Source organism: Myotis yumanensis, unplaced genomic scaffold (assembly GCF_028538775.1).
Source record: "Myotis yumanensis isolate MYYU_CA2020_CCGP unplaced genomic scaffold, mMyoYum1.0.hap1 SCAF_6, whole genome shotgun sequence".
Taxonomy (NCBI): Eukaryota; Metazoa; Chordata; class Mammalia; order Chiroptera; family Vespertilionidae; genus Myotis; species Myotis yumanensis.
Window position 1 is genome coordinate 9,168,294 of NW_027223757.1, and position 19,245 is coordinate 9,187,538.

The 19,245-nt window shown below is 45.3% G+C and overlaps 1 protein-coding gene across 1 annotated transcript in view; it reads right to left on the minus strand.

The window, feature by feature from the left end:
• Positions 1-19,245, minus strand: part of PLEKHG1 (pleckstrin homology and RhoGEF domain containing G1) — a 183,924-nt gene continuing 164,679 nt past the window's right edge. The window contains exons 12-17 of the mRNA XM_070417470.1: positions 16,754-16,787; positions 14,337-14,414; positions 12,472-12,510; positions 10,672-10,694; positions 7,484-9,122; positions 1-1,167 (exon numbers count right to left, since the gene is read on the minus strand). Of these exons, the coding sequence (XP_070273571.1) occupies positions 104-1,167; positions 7,484-9,122; positions 10,672-10,694; positions 12,472-12,510; positions 14,337-14,414; positions 16,754-16,787 (2,877 nt within the window). The 3' untranslated portion in view covers positions 1-103. The remainder of the gene's footprint in view (positions 1,168-7,483; positions 9,123-10,671; positions 10,695-12,471; positions 12,511-14,336; positions 14,415-16,753; positions 16,788-19,245) is intronic.

The following is a 19,245-nucleotide window of genomic DNA, read 5'->3' on the forward strand; positions in this document are numbered from 1 at the left end:
TAATTACAAAACTGTTTTAATCTGGTACATAGAAAACACGCCTCAGGTTCTGTAATTCAGGAGCATATGAAGAAGTGAATTCGGGCAGCGGCTATTAAGAACCTTAGGCAAAGCTGCTAGAACTAAGACACTGGAATTTTTCCCTTAGACTCTGGACAATGTTTTGCTGATTGGGAGATGGGCCCCTCCAAAGATAGTCATTCAGTTTGTCAGAATCGTCGTATGGTGTCAGGTAGGGTGAAACCCCAAGTTTGCCGCTCACTGGCTTTCTGGGAGTGCACGGGCTATGCATAGAGTAAGATGCGTTGTTGCTGCCGACGTTATCAGAAAAGTCTGCGTCCACTATCTTTGGGTCAGATTTCTTTCTACGATTGTGAGACAGCTCTAACTCTGCCTCATCTTCTTCTGACTTTATTTCCACATAGTCATCTTCGTCTCCTTCCGTCTCTTTGAAATTGGAAAAATAGTTCTGTGTAGCTATTTGGGCATGTAAGGGTAAATTTCTATTTACTACCAGAACTTTCTGTGAGTCTTGGAGAGTGAGATCTGAGCGTTTTCCAGTACCCTGTTGACACGAGTCATCTATACCTGGCGGCAAATCTTGGTGACTCTCACACCTTGAACTGTTGTGTAAAGACAACAGCTGTTTCCTTCCCACCTCATTAGGGTAGTTGATGGAGTCCGCTGACTTATTTATTAAGATGGAGGAAGATGACTGGGACCTGTTATAAGGCTGAGATTTAGCGCTGAATCCTTTCCGACCCAAAGAGTTATAAAGGTGGCCTTGACATGAGTTCTCCTTGTTGGGCTGACTGACTACCACACTGTGTCTCTGTATGGAGCCCAGCAGATGGTCGGAGGTTTGCAGAGAAGGCACAGAGCAAGCTGTGGACAAATGTCTTGGAATATTTTTTGTGTGGATCTCCAAAGTAGGATATTTTGGCTTCATGTCTTGCCCTGGCCGGTGACAGAAATCTGCTAATTCTCCGTTACTATAGGTTGAATGCAAAAGCCAATCCTCGCTACCACGTTGGGCCTGGGAAGGGGATGAGGATCTGAGGGTGGAGGATTCTTGAGGGCGGGCCCAGCCATCCTTCTGAGTCTTAAAGGGAGTCTCTCTGAATACAATCTGGTCATACACTTGTGAATACTCAGCAATCCTGGCACCTGCGAGGCAAATATTGAAACAAAAATATACACAGGGTTATTTCTACATGAGAAGATTAAAGAAATAACATAAACTTCTCACCTATTTTAAGAATTTAAACAGTAGACAGTACTTTTAAGTTTGAAGGTGACTAGCCATTGAATACTAAGTAACACAAACTAATAAAATAACCCATAGTTTAATAAAAAGTAAAGATGCCACCTAAAAATTCATTTAATGTGATCTAATTCTAGATTCTGTTATTTCAACACTAGGTCTTCAAGTGTTTGCTATTTGTAATGAATATTTCCAGTGTTTTTTTACAAGCATGAAATAGTGTCAGGGCTAAAGATAGACATCATAAAAATCAGAAAGTTAACCCTGGTTCATGAAAAATAACTCAAGTAGTCATTAAAAGAAGCATGACTGCAATCCATCATGCAATGGCTACCCCAGCTTCTCACCAGTCTCGATTGCTCTCAGACAACTACTCCCAGAAGAGTCTGCTGTCTGCAGCTGCTCCCACACTTCTTGGGTCTAGGCAGCCCTCCACAGCCACTGTCTGGGGAGTTAACGTCTCCAGGAGGTCCTCCCTCCCAGCGCTTCAGAACTGCATGTGTTGATGGACCCGTATATCCTTGCCCAACCCCAAGAAGCTGGGTACTCAAGTCTGTGCTTGCATTATATAAAGAATAAGCCATCTGTGCATATAATTGATACACTAATGCCTCTAATATTGGTTCCAGAACAGGATTTGACCATTACTCCATGGAAGCTATTGCCACTTTAAATTAAGCTATGAGGCCGTTCTCTCTGCTCCGCTTCTGAGCACAGACTTTTCTAAAGACATTTACAGAACCTTGCCATGGATAGAGCATTCTCTTGGGCTGGGAATGACTTAAGAGAGAGAACCCAGAGATGTCAATTTCAAGAGCAATTTTCCCCCTTGACCCCCAAGAAGGTACCCACATGACTACCCTAGGATCAAAGAATTGCATGCACCTTACAAATCACTCAGACCACATCTCCAGTCTCTACGAAAGGAATCTATCTATCCCATAGAAGATAACCAGCAAGGGACAATACATTTTCTTCTTCTTTAAACTATTTATAAGTTCGGTAACCTGTTGTTAGTAAATTATTCCTTCAATTTAAACTAAAATTTTAGTTCAGTTTCTGCCATTTCTTTTGGGTCTATCTTCTATGAGAATAGAAATCAACCTACATTCTGTATGCCCTTTAATTGCAAACCCCTCAAGTTACTTGCTCCCTGGTCCCCAGAATCAGGGCAAATAGTCTGTTTAACTTCTCATTATAGATGCTATATCCAGATCCTTCAGGTGTTCAAATCCAAATTCCTCAGAAGGACCGAGATTATTCATTTAGAATTTCTAGTAATAAATACTTGAGCTATTACTCCTTAAAGGGCATAGCAAAGAGTTTCAATATCAATTAAGATTTGGCAACCCCTTAGGAGATTGAAAGTCTACATGGACACCACCATGTTAGCTATCCTGAACTCTATAATGTTTCGTTAACTAGGAACCCCAAGCAAAGACAAGGATCTTTAGACATAGACATTGGTTAGTAGTCCCATCTGAAAGTTGGATGTTTCTGCCCAAGCTATTATCACCTACACTACGGCCCTGAGCCTGATCCCACCACCGAAGTCAGAAAGGCTCTGAGCTTTCACAAGGTTCCAAAAAGATAACAACTTTGGGGAAAGCAGTGAGAGCTAGGTTACACATTCAGTCAAACAATTCTAGTATCCAAGTGTAACCCTAAAGTCTTATAAGAACAATTAACTCTTGACTTTAGAACATGGTGGCCCAGAACATCTGAAACCATGCGTCATCCAAAATATCCATAGTATTTCTTGTGCCTTTTCCTTCCTTATCACACTCTTCTTTTGCTTAATCAAGTCCTGTTTACCTCTCAAAACCCTCCACAAGCCCTAACCCTTCCGTGAATCTTTGTCTAACTGATTTCTCTTCTGTGAAGTCTTACACACTTGGTGTGCCCCTGTTTGTACTCAGTGTGCAACCAACACTTGGCTATTGGCAGTGCACACATGCATGTACATGGCTGTATGCACACACACACTCTTGGGTTCCTACTTGTTTTATATGGGTTGGTTTATTATTCCAGCTTGTCCGTGAGCTTTAACCTTGGAGAATAATCCCTACAGAGTACCAAGCACAGTTCGAGATAGAAACTGGTCTCAAGAACTACTTAATTACTCAGATAATTTCTGGACTGCCCCCTTTTATTCGAAGCACGGTGTTGAGAATGGATTTGCTTTCCCGAAGACCATGCCACTGAGAGTGGAAAGGCAGCCTAGAAATCAGGCACAGCAGGAAAAGGGGGAACAGGAAGATGACCTTTGCTTGACATGCCCCTATAGGTAACTCGTAATGCATACAGTCTATCTTTGGATAATAAAGAAGTTGGTCATTTATAAATTTGGGATCAAAAGCATCTCACAAGTAAACAATATGCTGTGTCTATGTTTTGGGTTTTGTTTTGGGGTCTCAGGTTGACCTTCTAAGTGAGTCTATAATTTGCTTGATGCCAATGTGAACAAGACGAGCTTCCAGAGCCACGGCTCTCATTAGATTCCCCCAGCCAGATGTGTGGGAAGTAGCCAGCCCAGATCACACTGCAGCCTACAAGGCTGAGCATGAGGCAGCTGGACCCAAGTCCCCTGCGTCCTTGGTTCTGGCATTAGCAGTCTTTATAGAACATGCACATCATCATTATGTGACAACCCCAAGGCAGTCTCTGGTTTATTTCTCTTTGGTACAAGTTTAAAAGGTGGAGTTCTTATAAATATTTGAAGGGATGCTTGCTGAGAGAAGCACGAAATATACTGTTTTCAAGACAGAGGATTAAAATCAGTGTTTCTGATGTTTCTTGAGATGCAGACCACAGTATAAAATGTCATTTTGCCTTCCCTACTTTGCACAAGGAGGAAAAGTCCTCACGCCTGCATGGAGTTTTCTCCCACGTAAAATATCACACACAAAGAAAGAGAACCCCAAGGCCTCATTGGTCTCAAGGACTATCAGGAGGGACGCCTGACCGAAACAGACGGCCAGCAAGCTACATCAGGCTCTAAAAGGTAGGAGCAACTAGACCTGGTTGGGTGATTTCTAGGCGGAAATCTGACCCGGGGCCTGTAGACCCCGGCTAGAGAGTTCAATAAAGGTGCTCGAGAGTGTCGGCAGGTGAATAGGGTGCTCCTCCTTCCGGACAACACCGAGAGCAAGCTCCTGGCAAAGTGGCAAGGCCCACACGAAGAAGTCTGGAGAATCGGTCCATTCGATGACCACGTCCTGTGCCCAGATAAACGAGAGAGAGAAAAGGAGTCATCACGTCAACTGTTTGAAAGCCTAGTGGGCACAGGAGTGGTCTCGATCCACCCAGATGGAAGATCCTCAGGTCCGAGAGCTGGCAGGCCCCAGGGACGACTCCACTCTCAGAAGATGCTTGGGAGAGAGCGTCTCCTCTTTGTTGGGGAGAACGTGATAGTAGCCCACCATGTCGAGAGCAGACCCAGACATAAAGCTGAGAAAAGATCCTGTGGGCTCCCAAGACACACCAGTAGGCAAAAGCAAAAGGAGAGCAAACCAAAAGTGAGAAGCAAAAGAAAACCACAAGGGAAATCTACGCGTACTTAAAAGAAGGGGAACAAAGAAGGCGATTCAAGGTAGCACTGAGCCCTAGCCTCAGCACTGAAGGATGTGCTTCCATCAAAGTTAGAGTTCTGCGTTGTAATGGATGGTCTATGTTCAACACAACCTGGCTCGGGGGAGTACCACTTCTTAAAGGACAGTCTGCTGGCATAAGCCATCATCACCAGAAACTTTAGTAATACATGTTCTCTCATTCTGAGGGTCCCCGGCCCAGATTCAGTCAGTGGCTGCACTGCCAATTCCATACTGTTCCCAGTGCTATCTATGCCCCCAAATAGCCCATCTGCAGCTGGAACTCAGGCACATTTTCTATGTATAACAACAGACCAGAGTAGCAATCTAGCATTGCCAAGGGGACATGGATTAATTCAACCATATTATTGCAAAGAGAAAAAATATGAGATCTAGTTTCTCTCACATTTTAACCTTTATTTGAAAAGAAAATATCTCAAAGAGAGTCTGTAAAATTCTTTGAGCAACAATTCCAGGGCTTAACTTCCCTATCTGTTAAGAAATTTTACTGTATGATTAGCTTTAGGAAAAGAGTAGAGCTTTAGACAATTCTTAAATATTCTCAAACTTAAAAAAAACCCCCATCCCTATAGATTCTTGTCATGCAACGTGTAAATTCATTTAGGACTTGGACATCCCCTTCTTATCCTCTGGTTTCCATGGAGATAATGTAACCAATCCCAAAGAAAGGAGGAGAGTGAGTGGCATAATCCTTGCAGAGGAGTCTTGTCGCCATTAAGCTAAGTATCTGAACGTCCCTGATGCTGAGCCATCTGGCATTTACTTTTAATTGGAGAACTATCTCCTCTCATTTGATACTGAGGTGGTCCTTTGTCAGAAAATCCAGGGCAGGGATTCTTAAAATATGATGGAAAGGCCACACTGATTTAAAATGCTAATTCACACCCAGCTGGTGCGACTCAGTTGGTTTGAGCTTTGTCCCATGCCCCAGGAAGTCCAGTGGGTCCATTCCTGGTCAGGCCACATGCCTGGGTTGTGGGCTCAGTCCCCACTAGGGGGCGTGCAGGAGGCAGCCGATTGATGTTCCACTCTCACATTGATATTTCTTTCTCTCTCTCCCTCTCCCTTCCTCTCTCTGAAACCAATAAAAACACATTTAAAAAAAATGCTAATTCCTGAGCCTAACCCCAGAGATCTTTCTAGATCTGGAGGTGGAAAGGGCCTCGGGTGAGAGCCAGTGCCCTGGGCTGGGGGATGTCTTTTCATGATATTTGTGTGCTTTATTCCCACCTACACTCCACCACCACGACCAGCGTTAAGTTTTGTCCTCTCTAGCCAGGAGGTAGGCACTTCTCTGTAACAGAGAAAGAAGTCAAGCCCCGGACATCTTATTCCTTTAGCCCTAACCGTACCAATATCATCCCTGAAATCCTGGTTTAGTTCTGCCCCACAAAGGAGGCTTGCCTAAAAGATGAAGCTTTGTGGAAGCATGTGTTAGAATACCAAACGAAACAGTACTGAGTGCATTACAGCAGCTATTTAAAAAAATCACCGAGTAACCGAAATATTCGAGAAGAAAACTGAGTCATAGTGTGAACAGCTTTAACAATGCAGAAAGGATTCCTTTTTGTCTGTTGGACAAGTGGGCGGTTTTGTTGGGATTCTGGAGCAAAGAGCGATCCTATTCCTTACGCTTCCAAACCTTAAATGCTCGCATGAGCTACTCCTCCTGACACACTGATGTAAGGGGAGAAGCTCTCGATGCCACAGGTTAAACCAACCACTGTAATCCACGGTTCAGATCGTGCTAGAGAAAACTTCTTACAGCAGCACATCTGTAGTGACAACGTTCCACGCACAACAGAAAACCTCTGAGACCCAATCATGCTCCAGCTCGCATGAGTGGGCGACGCGGGAAAGGGTCCACGTTGTTTTGGGTGAAGGGGAGCAGAGTTGGCCACCCCAAAATAGGCCTTTGGGGATATTGATTCTTTTAAGGTGGTTATTTTTTAAGAAAAGAAACACTCAGAAAAAACCTTTGCTCTTCCGCCTAATTTCCTAAAAGGAATTTAGATGGAGGCCCTGCTTCAGGAAGGGAGCTGTCATTTCCTAAAAGGAATTTAGATGGAGGCCCTGCTTCAGGAAGGGAGCTGTCATTCTATAGTTTAACAAAAACTAGTGACAGACAGGGAGGAACCTAGTAAGGCCCCTGTGCTTAAAGTTCTCTGTGTCCCATTACTAAGGATGGACCCCCAAACATTTATTTACCAAACATTGCTTTTCTCCACGAAATTGCCTTCCTGCCCTTTGAAACGCCAAACCACACCTCCCTTCTCTCTACCTCCAGAATGACATAGAAGCCTCAACTACCCAATGTGTCCTTGAGTCTCATATTCTTAGGGCCCCCCCTGCATGAACATCTATAATACATTTTGGACGTTTCCCCCTGTTATTTGGTTTCATGTCAATCTGATGATTAACCCAGCCAGAACTTAGGAAGGTGGGAGGAAAATTGGCTTTGCACAGCCCACACGAGTAAGTCACAGTCTCACTCGGAGAGGACGTACGCCTGAGTGGCAATGTTCTCACGGTCTTACGGACATTGGGAACCTGACAGCTGCTCTCACATCTTACTGTCAAGGAGGGAGGAAGCAGAGAAGGAACGTACCGATGGCGGGCCCTCCTTGCTTCTTGTCTTCTAGGATGGCAGCCAGGTCCTTGTGCACAGATCTATGCGGTTGGCTGGCCGGTGGCTGCTCCACCTCCGGGCTTTTCACTTTTAAGAGCTGATTTGCCTTCTTGATCTTCTGACTGTACTGCCTCGCCATCATAAAAACCCGGCTCTTGGTCTTATCTGTGGCGTCCACCCCAGGGTCCGGGCTGTCCAGGTCCACCTGGGACAGACTGCTGGTGGCCAAGTCATAGGGGTTTTCCAGGGGCGGCCCTTCGCTGGCCAGAGAGAGCCGGTTGAGACTGAGAAAGGAGCCTTCCTTAGACAGCAGGTCTTCCCCCAGCGGGCAGCTGGCCCGGCTGGCCCTGCCCGGCCTGTCCTGCAGCGTGAGGAGCGCGCGGCTCTCGGGGAGCGAGAGTGTGGACAGGGCCCGGGCCGCGTCCTGGCTCAGCTCGGGCGCGCTCTCCGAGTGCAGCCTGTCCACCACGTCGTCTTTGCTGACGGGAAACGCGGCGAGGAGCCGGTCTCTGGCCTTGACCTCGTTTTTCTTGATGTAATTCTCCAGGTCATTCCAGATTTCGTCTACTTCTTCCGACAGCTTATCAGATATAGACTTCTCCGCTATGGACAAGTTACAGCCGAAGGAGTTATACAGCAAACTCAAGTAGTCGTTGTCCGAGGGGCCCGGCTGGTAGGGCGCCTCGTCCTCACTGAGCTGGAGGCTGTCCTGGGACACGAAGGGCCTCAGGGTGTCGCAGCATGCGAAGTCGGCCTCCAGGCCCAGGAAGGTGCTCCTCTTGGGACGTGTGAGGCTGCTGCACCTGAAGTCCAGCGAGGGCGGGTCCGGGAGCCGGATGGTGTCGTAGATGTTCTCCTCCACCACCTCAAGTTCATGTATGCTCTGGTTCGACGCCTCCCGACCTGGCCGAGGCCCCCCTCTCTTGGTGTGCAGAGGGCTCTTCTCGTGGCCAGTGTGCCCCTTGGAGAAGGCTAGCTCCGGGGTGCTCTTGGGTCGAACAGAGTCCCTGGCTGATCTGGGGGGAGTGGACTCAGCTTCTTCTCGTTGAGCGACCATGAGTTTTAAGTCCTCATAACTTATGTTATCATAGACGTGGTCTATGTCATCCAGAGTCAACTCTATAGATGAGCCGAAGGGGGTCATTCCGTCCTGCCCTTCCGTTTTAGGGTCATTCTGCAGTTCCCTCTGGGGACTGTACCGAGAGCCGTCGCTGTCCCTGGTTCTTACTTCCGGAGGGCACGTGTTGCTCTCGCCAGCGCTGCTGGCCCGCCGGACCACCCTGTGGCCGGAGCTGGCGGCCTCGGTGGCCTCCATCTGTCCCAGGTGCCAACTGCAAGGGCGACTGGAGGTGCTGTCTTCGCACAGCCGGCTGGAGTTCAGGTCTGAGGAGGAAAAGGATGGCACGAACATCTGGTAATCGTCGTCCTCCTCCTCGTTCTCCTGGGCCCGGCGGCTGGGGAACAAGGCCTGCCTGATCTGGTGGTCGGTCCAGATGTTCCTGACGGCCCCGCCCCCGCGGAGCACGCTGAGGATGGCGGAGCCGCTGGGCTGGCTGTTCCTCTGCGCGGGCGACGGCCCTGCAGACCTCCGCTGGGGAGAGCCTTCTCCTCTGGAAACCTGAGGGGTAGAAACACTGATGGAATCGCAGCACCAGGGATGCATAACTTGCGGCCTTCTCCCGTGTTTACACATTGCCCATCCCACTACCAGGTAGTAAGATTCATAAAGAAAATGATCAGTAAAAACTGATGATTTTCACTGAGTTGAAAAGCACTTCAGCCCTAGCCGGTTTGGCTCAGTGGATAGAGCATCGGCCTGTGGACTAAAGGGTCCCGGGTTCCGGTCCAAGGCACATGCCTGGGTTGTGGGCTCAATCCCCATGGGGGGTGTGCAGGAGGCAGTTGATCAATAATTCTCTCTCATCATTGATGTTTCTATCTCTCTCTCCCTCTCCCTTCCTCTCTGAAATCGATCTATATATATATATAAAAGCCCAGTGACCAGAACGGCGGAACGACAGGTGGCTATGATGTGCACTGCAGCAGCCAACCAGCCTGATCTGGGTCCTGATCAGCCCCCCAAACTCAATCGGGGGCGGGGCCAGCTGCCAATCGCCTGCAGCCCCCATTGGGGTGGGCTAGCCTGGACCCCACCTGTGCATGAATTCGTGCACCTGGCCTCTAGTAAAAATATATTTTTTTTTAAAAAAGAAAAGTACTTCAGATTTTTGCAAAAGGGGCAGAAAGGCCAGTAACTGGTATTTACTTAGAAATAAGCTAGGCCATTTGCAGACGCCCTCCAAGCTCAATGTTCACAGTCACTCCGTGAATTAGCTATGATTGTACCAGTTTCACAGGAAGGAAATCTAGGCTCATAAGAATCCAATAACTTGCTGAATTCTGCCCTGAACCTGACCAGTTGTGCCTTGGTTTACGGGTTCTAGGCAAAGACTTGGTTGCAGGAATGTAATTTAATCCACTGTTGAGTTAATGAGATTTTTACTTTCTTTCAAAATACATTTAATTAAGTAATATTTCGATGCCTGTGAGGAAGTAAACTACATGTGACATTAATGATGTCTAATCAGAGAACACAATGGGGTCCTTTATGACTTGGAACCTTTCTTGATGGAGCTCGATTGTGCAGACTGGGAGCGGACTGCCCTCTGAGGCCCTCCGTAGGCATAAACATCAGCTTCAAAGAGTTCATTTGAAAGGGTGAAGACCGGTTCAAACTAATTAGTACCAGGGACATGTTTTCTGATCCGAACATTGTAGTGATCTATTGGAAATGTCAATTAGCAAGAAGTTTTCATCACTTGTCAATGAAACTGGGACACACAGTGCCTTGGAATACCTACCTGCCAGTATGTCTGTGTGTCTGTTTATCAGGGAGGGAAGGGAAGAGAAAAGCAAGAAGGGCAAGAATAAAACTTCATTCCGAATATTCTTTTCTATTACAAAATTAAGTCTAAAAAAATGCCCTAGTTCTGAGAGGGAGGCAGTTATAAGGACGAGTCCTCACTTAAACCCATTTCAAAATGTAAGGTAATTGCTCACCCTTGGAACACAGGCTGGGGGGGGTGGGGGATGGCGGAAGGTATGTGAGTACCTATGGAAAGTGCCTGAAGTACACATTGCAAAACAAGAAATGTCAGGGCGCTTACCTTTTGGATGTCTTGTGCTGTTTCTGAAAAAATAAAAAATAAAAATAAATAAATAAATAAATAAAGTGTTTTTTTTTAAGTTTGTGGGTTAAAAATGTATCTCACATATAGGCAAGCACTCCTATTTTATAGGACTTTTAAACTTACTGTTCATAATTAAAGACCAAGAAGCTTCTGGGCCCTTTAGACCTAATTTCCAAAAGACACCTCGCAGTTATCTTGGTTATATGCCCTGGACTTATAGCTCAAACAACTACATACATCTGAGTGGTAAGTATCTTCCTTAATCCCTGAGAGCAATGGATCAATTCACGTTAATAAATTCAAAAGTTCCCCCTGCCCCAATATGTGTTACCTGAAAAAAGATCCACATGGCCTAAGCCCTGAAAATCACTTAAACATAGGACTATGCTTCTGTTAATTTTAAAACAGTTTACTGGTTACAACGGAAACAGAGCATCTCTCAACAGGGTCACCGTGGCCTGTGCTGAGGAGTGGTGCGCCTGGAAGTCTGGGGCTGGGTTTCCGGATCCTATAGAGACCCTCTTACGGATGCCTTGATTACGTGCATCTCATCTTTACAAGTTGCTTAATGACAGAAGCATGTAAAGTAAAAAGTGATCAAACCCTCTCCACAAACCCCAGCCCGCAGAGGTCACCAAACTTAACAGTTTGATGTTCATCTTGCAGTCCCTGCCCACTGCCCCCATCCCACCACAAAGCACAGTTTTTGCTTTTCAAATAAAGGTACAATATGCAACATTTGTATTTCCTGCTAAATATATGTGGACACTCTTGTCAGTCCATGGACACATACTTCCTTCTTTCTGACGGCTGCAGAATATTCCCTGTACCGCACATTTCAATGGATTTTACCAAACTTTGCTCTAAAAAGCTTACACACCAATAGTTTCAAAGTGCTTGTTTTTCTACATCATTAGGTCAAGCTCACGGCTTTTCCCTTTTTATCTATCTCACTTAAATGTATGATTTTTTTTCAACTTCAAATTATTCTTTTTTTATTATTATTATCCTCACCGGAGAATATTTTTCCCATTTATTTTTTTTATTCTTTATTTTTTTAATTTAAATTCTTTATTGTTTAAAGTATTACATGAATCACCTTTCCCCCCATTGACTTCTCCCTGGCCGCTCCCACCCCCAACACATGCCCTCACCCCCCTGCTGTCTGTGTCCATTGGTTGTGCTCATATGCATGCATACAAGTCCTTCGGTTGATCTCTTACCCCCTCACCCCCCACCTTCCCTCATAGTTTGGACAGTCTGTTCGATTCTTCTATGTCTCTAGTTCTATTTTTGTTCATCAGTTTATGTTGGTCATTATATTCCACAAATGAGTGAGATCATGTGATATTTAACTTTCTCTGACTGGCTTATTTCACTTAGCATAATGTAGTAAATGTATGACTTTTCTGATTACTAACATGGGTGACCATTTATACATTTTATTGGCAGTTTGTGTTTTTTCTGTGAAACTGCCCAATGATATTGTCTGCCTTTTAAAAAAGGGTCCTTTGTCCCTTCTTTTTGATACATAGGATTCCTTTTAGTAATAGGGATATTAATCTTCTTTGGCCTGTTATCTATATTGCAAACATTTTATGTCATTTGGCTTTACATTTTATAATGGGGCACTATTACTTACAGAAGTTAATCAACTCCATCAATCTGTAATTCATCTGGTGCTTTCATTTTTCTCACCTGGTGCTTTTCGTGTGTGCGTGGTTTGACTTACTGGATATCAACAAGAATGCAAAAGGAAGATGTTTCAGGACTTACCACTGGTCTTCAAAACTTTATGTGATCTTGAGGAAGGTTCTGGGAGGAAGAAAAAATAAGGCCAGCATCACTTGCAAAACCAAATCAAGAGTTTTTTTTTTCTTTAAAAGTAAATTATTAGTTTCTGAGCAAATTAATTCAGCTCTAGAAATTTTCTATAAAATTTTCCCAAATCCCCGTTGCTTAGAGATACTTAGCAGCAAGACACTCACCCCATCAAAACTAAGGTGAACATTAAGCTGTGTAATTAGGAGTTGCATAACAGAACACCTGCCCTACCAGCTGGTACAGCAATTTCCTTAGCGTCAACTACCACCTATAAGCTGATAACGTTCAGTTTTAACGTTCTTATCCCGGACCCTGTCCCGAGCCTCAGACCTCCAATGCCAGCTGCCAGTCTGACCTTCCCCCAGCGTCCCCACAGACCCAGCAAAAGCACAAGTCTCAACCTCAGCGCACCGGTCTCCCCATACCTGCCCCTCTCTCTGTATCTACCTCAGCTGTCACTGACGTTCTCCTCCCAAGCTACTGACCAGGACGTCATGCTAATCCCTCCTGATTTTATCCATCATCTCGTGGGATCCCACTAATGCTCTACCCCAGTCACTACTGTCTTAATCCAGCCTTCAGCATCTCTCACCCGGACCAGAGGGACAGCTTCCTTCCTGGTCTCCCTGCCTACTTCATTTTCCACATCGAGGCAGAATTCGGTTCTCAAAGGAAATATTTCATTGCTTGATATCCTTCCATAGCTTGCAGGATCGAGTTCAAACGCTTCGTGGGGCCTACTTGCCTTCATGATCAAGCCCCTCTCGGACCTCTAGCCACATCTCCCTCCGTTTCACCTTGCCCACCTCCACCTCCACCTCCACCTCCACCTCCACCTCCACCTCCACACCAACCCCCACCCCCAGCTCCATCCCACGTTCCCGCCAGTGTGAACAACTGACCACCAATGTCCCCTCTAAGATATGTTGTCTCAGTCTTGGGGCCTCTGCATGTCTATTCCCTCCCACCTGCCTCCTCAGCCCTAGATTCCATCGGGGTACTGGCCCTCCGCTCTCTAAGCCCCCTCTCTCCTTCCTAGAGGTGAACCTCTCCCTCTCCTGGTGTTTAGTCACCTTTTTGGACCCTCCCACTAGACTCTCAACTTCTTGCAAGCAGGAATCATGTGTATTATCTACTAGTATTCTTTCATTTTGGTCCTTAGCACAGATTAGGTAGGTGCTCAATAAATAGTGATTCAAATGAAACAAACAAACAAACAAATGAACAAACACCTGAGGGCTCCCCAAGGTAATACTACCTGGAGTCTGATTCAGCAACTGTGTGTTAAGAGTTTTAAGTTTGAACAATCTCTGGTATGTGTCATTTACAGGATACAATTTTTTCACTGGCAACAGTAGACAGGGTTTAGTACCTGTCTGCTACGGCAAGAGGCTATGCCAGCTGTGGGCAAACTACGGCTCGCTTGAAATGAATAAAACTAAAAAAAAAAAGATCGTACCCTTTTATGTAATGTTTACTTTGAATTTATATTAGTTCACACAAACACTCCATCCATGCTTTTGTTCCAGCCCTCCGGTCCAGTTTAAGAACCCATTGTGGCCCTCGAGTCAAAAAGTTTGCCCACCCCTGGGCTATGCAAAGCAAAGCTACTTGGTTAATATGCGTGAAAACAGAGAGTTAAGCAGAAAAGAGTTTTAGAACAGAAGCTTGGGAGCCCCATCATCATGCGGCCTCAAATGCACTCAAACTGGCCGTGAGCTCCAAGACCAGGACGGAAATGCCTTTCTGTCCGACCGAAAGGGACCGTCATTGCTAGTCCCCACGCTTATCAACTTTGGATGAAACATCCGAATTACCAGATTTTCTTCTCAGCCGGTAGGGAGTGGAGCAGGTCTTCGCCTGTCCCTCGGGGCTGTAGCAGAAGCCGGGGTAATCTGTAAAGAGAAGGCAGTGACTGTGAGAACCAGGTGCCTGGTGACGGCTCAGAATACGGGAGCCACCTGCTTTGGATTCTCAGCATTTATTCTCTTCCCTCAGGCAGGAGTCCTTTCTTCCATACCTGGTGTTGAATATGTATCTCAGGACTTCGTTTACCTTGGGACTTCCAGGGGATGTTAGCAAGTTAAGTCTGTCTGTCTGTCTCTCTCTCTCTCTCTCTCCTCACTTTCTGCTGCCACGATGACCCACAGAGGTCAGAAAATGCCATTAAAATGCTATTCCCAAGGCTGAACTTGTCACCAAGACACCTGACAGATGGCGGTGATGGGCCACAGTAGAGGACATGTCAAGGTAAAACTACCTAGAGAATTTCATGAGGCCTTGAGGCCCCGCATAGTGAAGGATGTCTCGCTCTTCCTGCCCCCGTGGGAGCTGCTCTCCCGTTCAGTGACTCTTTTTTCAAAAAAATATTTTTTTATTGATTTCAGAGAGTAAGGGAGAGATAGAAACATCAATGATGAGAGACTCATTGATTGGCTGCCTCCTGTACTCCCCACATTGGGGATCGAGCCCACAACCCAGGCATGTACTCTGACCGGGAATCAAAACGTGACCTCCTGGTTCATAGGTCAACGCTCAATCACTGAGCCACGCTGACTGGGCAGTTCATTGACTCTTAATACTTGTCAACAGTTTGCTCCTTTGAACATCTGTTGAGTACTTTAGATTCTCTTCTCAGAAAAGGGATTATTATTTAATTTCATAGTTTGTCTTTCTACCCCATCTAAGGGGTACCCAGACTCTGGATCAAGGAAATCTGGTCTAACCCTAAATCACTGCAGCATATTCAATGATCATTGTCATGCTGACACCAGAGGGTAACAATTTAAGGACGGCCCTGTAAACATGGCCTTCAAATTAGAGTTAATGCTCTTCAACAGCACCTAAAGTTTGAGAGAGTTCTAAGGGTTGAAAGACCACATGCGCTTCTCCAATGTCAGAGGTAAAGTTATATAGATGAGGTCATTTGGTCCAATGGGCTGGCTTACTCTGCTCACACTCAGCCAAGTCCAAAGCAGGGCAAATAAGGTTATTGTCCTGGGCTGGGCTGCTCTGGCTCAGTCCTGGGCCCAGCAGACAGGCATGTGGCACCAATTTGTGCTTGAAATTATTCTGTGCACCACAAAATCTTAATGGTGCCCAAGAGCTAACCCAGATCCTGGGAACAAGTAAGTCATTTTATTGAATGAACTCATCATAATAAGAGCTGACGTCTCCAGATCCCATCTTCCTTCCACTTTCCCCCTAATTCTCACCTGGCCATCCTTGGCCATGCCTTCTCTTCAGAGTGCTTTTATATATATATATATATATATATATATATATATATATATATATATATATATAAATCTTAGAGATTCTGAGTGAAATGTGAGGATTTAGGGGCCACAGGGCAGTGAGCCCAGCCTCGCACCGTGGAGATCGCTCCTCAGAATCTGTCGGACCGGAAATGGGGACTCACAGCCACTGTGGCAGCCTGGAGGGTGAGTTAGCATTTGCACTTGGGGAAAGATTCCCCAAAAGTAAATTATTTTGAGGTTGTTTTTTTTTAAAAAAAAAATATTTGTATTGATTTTTAGAAAGAGGAGGGAGAGGGAGAGAGAGAAAAACATTGATGTGAGAGGGGAACCAACTGAGCCACACAGGCCAGGGCATTCATTATTTTGAAAGTTTAAGTAAAAGTTTGTCAGACCTAGTTGCCAGTTGTTAAAGTCATCGTTTCTCTTTTTAACCTGGGAGGTAACAAGGATATGATAAAATAAGCTTTTATTTTACAGGAAAGAGCTCACTTACATTTATTCTCTGCCTGCTTCTATAAGCCTAGAAATACAATCACATATGTGGGGCAATTGTAATTTTGAAATTTGTGCTGTTATCAGGAAAACCAGTAACTACCTAGTTATCTTGATGTTTTCAGATAATCAACATAGATTTTCTGTCTGAGGTGGGAAACGGACTGTGAGACCTTAATTGTTGGTGGTGGGGGTGGGGGTAAGGGTTGACCCTGGGAGCATATCTTACATTGTTAGTTGACACAGAGACCTAGCCACGTGGCCAGCCGCCAGGGGACTCACAGATAAAAAGGGAGGAGTCAATGTAGAAACAAATCAGTGTGTCAGGAAGAGATGGTACTGCCCGCCGACTATTTGTTAAAACAGTTAGTAGAGAGCTGCTACTTAATACCAATGACGTTTTTATAAACTTTAAGATAGAACATGTGATAGGCACAAGTAGAAAATGAAATTTCAAATTGTGGTAAGAAAATGAAACTTACGAATGGCATCCATTTCTAGTATTGCTTGCTTTGCCTGAAAGAAAGAAAATGTAGCTATAATTGCAATTACATTCTTTTGGTTTCTACTTTAAACTACCAATCTTAACATGGGTCTTATCCCACCTGAATGAGTGGTTTTTTAAAAGCTTTTTAAGGAAACTCATTATTTCTCTTAGGCATTAACACATAGTTCGAGGGATTCAAACAGATGAGTGCCCCCATGTGGGGAGTAGATGCTGCACAACTGAGCACCTGAGCTAAACCACAGCCCCACCTGGAAAGAAAGGAGGGAGGGGGAGGGAAGGGGGGGGAGACAAAGGGAGGGAGGAGGAGAAAGGGAGAAAGAGAGGGAGAGAAAAAGGGGTTGGGGGGCGGGGGGGGGGGGGGGGGGCGGGGGGCGGGAGATGAGAGGTGAGAGAAGAAAAAGGGAAACATTTCACCAAACATTTCCAAAACCTGGCTCATCATTAGCATCTGTTGGTCAGCGTATTATAAAATGCAGATTCCTGCTACCCAGCCTTGACCTACTGAACTCAACCCAGGCCTACTGACCCAAAAGGCCCAGGATCTGCACAACCGGCCTTCCCCATACCACTCAACTGTTCTGAGTTGGTTGCAAAACAGATTGCTGGAGGTTTTCTGCTTTCCTTCTTCCATCTCCTGGCTCCCTACAGCACCCTGCACCCACCATCTTTTGTGTATGCCTAGAATCTCGCGGTGAGGGGTGAGGGGAACAGAGCTGGGGTGGGGGGAAGGGCTCTGAAGGACGGCGCTGTGATCCCCACTCTGGCACTACATGTGGGTGCTCTCACATCTCTGAATGTGTTTCCTCAGCTGAAAGAGGGTAACAAGACCGACCTTCCAGAATCACCACTAGGACCAAATGGTAGGCACTCAACCCAAGTTAGTTACTCCCACCTCCCCAGGGAGAGGGCCTCATAACCTTGGCCTTCACTTCCTCCACGCATACTTCCCCAGCTCAACCTCAGCCTTCCCTTAAGGCTTTTAAAAATTGTTATTGTTGCCACATGTTATTAATGTTTAGGGGAATATAAAAAGATATGACAACTACACTAACAAGAATAATTTTTCTTGAGGATTCAAAAATCAAAAAAAAAAAAATAGGTTGGGTAGCCTTTCTTGCTTTAAAGTAATTTTCGTTTTTCAAGGGTAGTGTAACTGAACCTACAAACATTACATTAAAAATAATTTAAAAATTATTTTGTTGTATTCTTCCACCATCTGTGATATCACAGTAAAAATGTGTAGACCAAGTGGCAATCATTTTGTTTAACCAAAGGGGTAAGAAAGAAGCCTCGATGCAGTCACCATAACTTTGAGAAAACAAATGTTTGGATTTTTATAACACTGCTCTTTTATCTCCGCCCCCCCCCCCACCCCTCCCTTAACATTTAATTTCAAAAAGTGTTATTCCCACATTGTCCACTAGGAGTCAGCCAGGGACCATCACTGAACTAAAGGACTGGAAGGAGGTTGACAGGAACTAATGAATTTCCAACAGCTGTGCTAATATTATTAGACCGGTGGTACATTTTTTGATGTTTAAAAAATCCCCTATTATACATTTCTTTGATTTAATAGGAATAAATATATTTTGATAGCTTTAAGGAAAAGATTGAGAAATAGTCAAGGAAAGAAGTGAAAAGTTCAAGTTAACTATCTGCTTAAATAAAACAGAAAAATTATTAGAACACTATGGTGGATAAAGTGCATCAAATAAGTGTGTTTCCATTTCCATCCCTTGGGAACAATGCGGTGAAGACTTGTTCTTTGGGGCCAGACAGCCCTGGGTTTGACCCTGGGCTCGGTCATGTACTAGCTGCATCAACTTGGCAATTTGTGTCAAGTCTCTGAGCCTGTTTTTATTTCTCTGGAAAGGGGAGAATAGGCCCTTGTCAGAAGGAGTTTTGTGTGGGGTGAAATAAGAGTATTAAGTACTTAGCACAGTGTGTGCGTGCTCAAGAAGGTGTAGCTGAAACCGAATGAGATTCTAAAAGGACCAGGAAGTTGGGTAAACAAGTACAATTCTATTGTGACCATGTTAACACATAAAGGGAAAACTGCCTGGATATACACGCCTAGCGTGGGAGAGAGAGGACAGGTACGTGCGTTAGTCTTGTTTTGTAATGGCCTGTAATTGCCCTTCAGAATCCCTTCGGTAGGTGTGAATTCCCAGTGGACAGGTAGACAATAGGTGGGGCCTATCAAAGCCACTGCCACTGCTCAGAGCACATTCATTGCGAGGCACTGGCCAGCAACCAAATGACTACCCACGAGGAGAATGCAGTCACCTGTCCGCATGAGTTCCCTGACATCTAGGAACACCTGCTGAAATGAGACTCATGCCTCAAGGCACACACCTCCGCACACTCATTTCCTGGGCACATAATCACTGCTGACAGCCCCTGAGCAGGGCTGCAGAGGCTTTTCAAACGACACAAAGAGCAAAACAGGTCTCTCCTTTCTGAGAA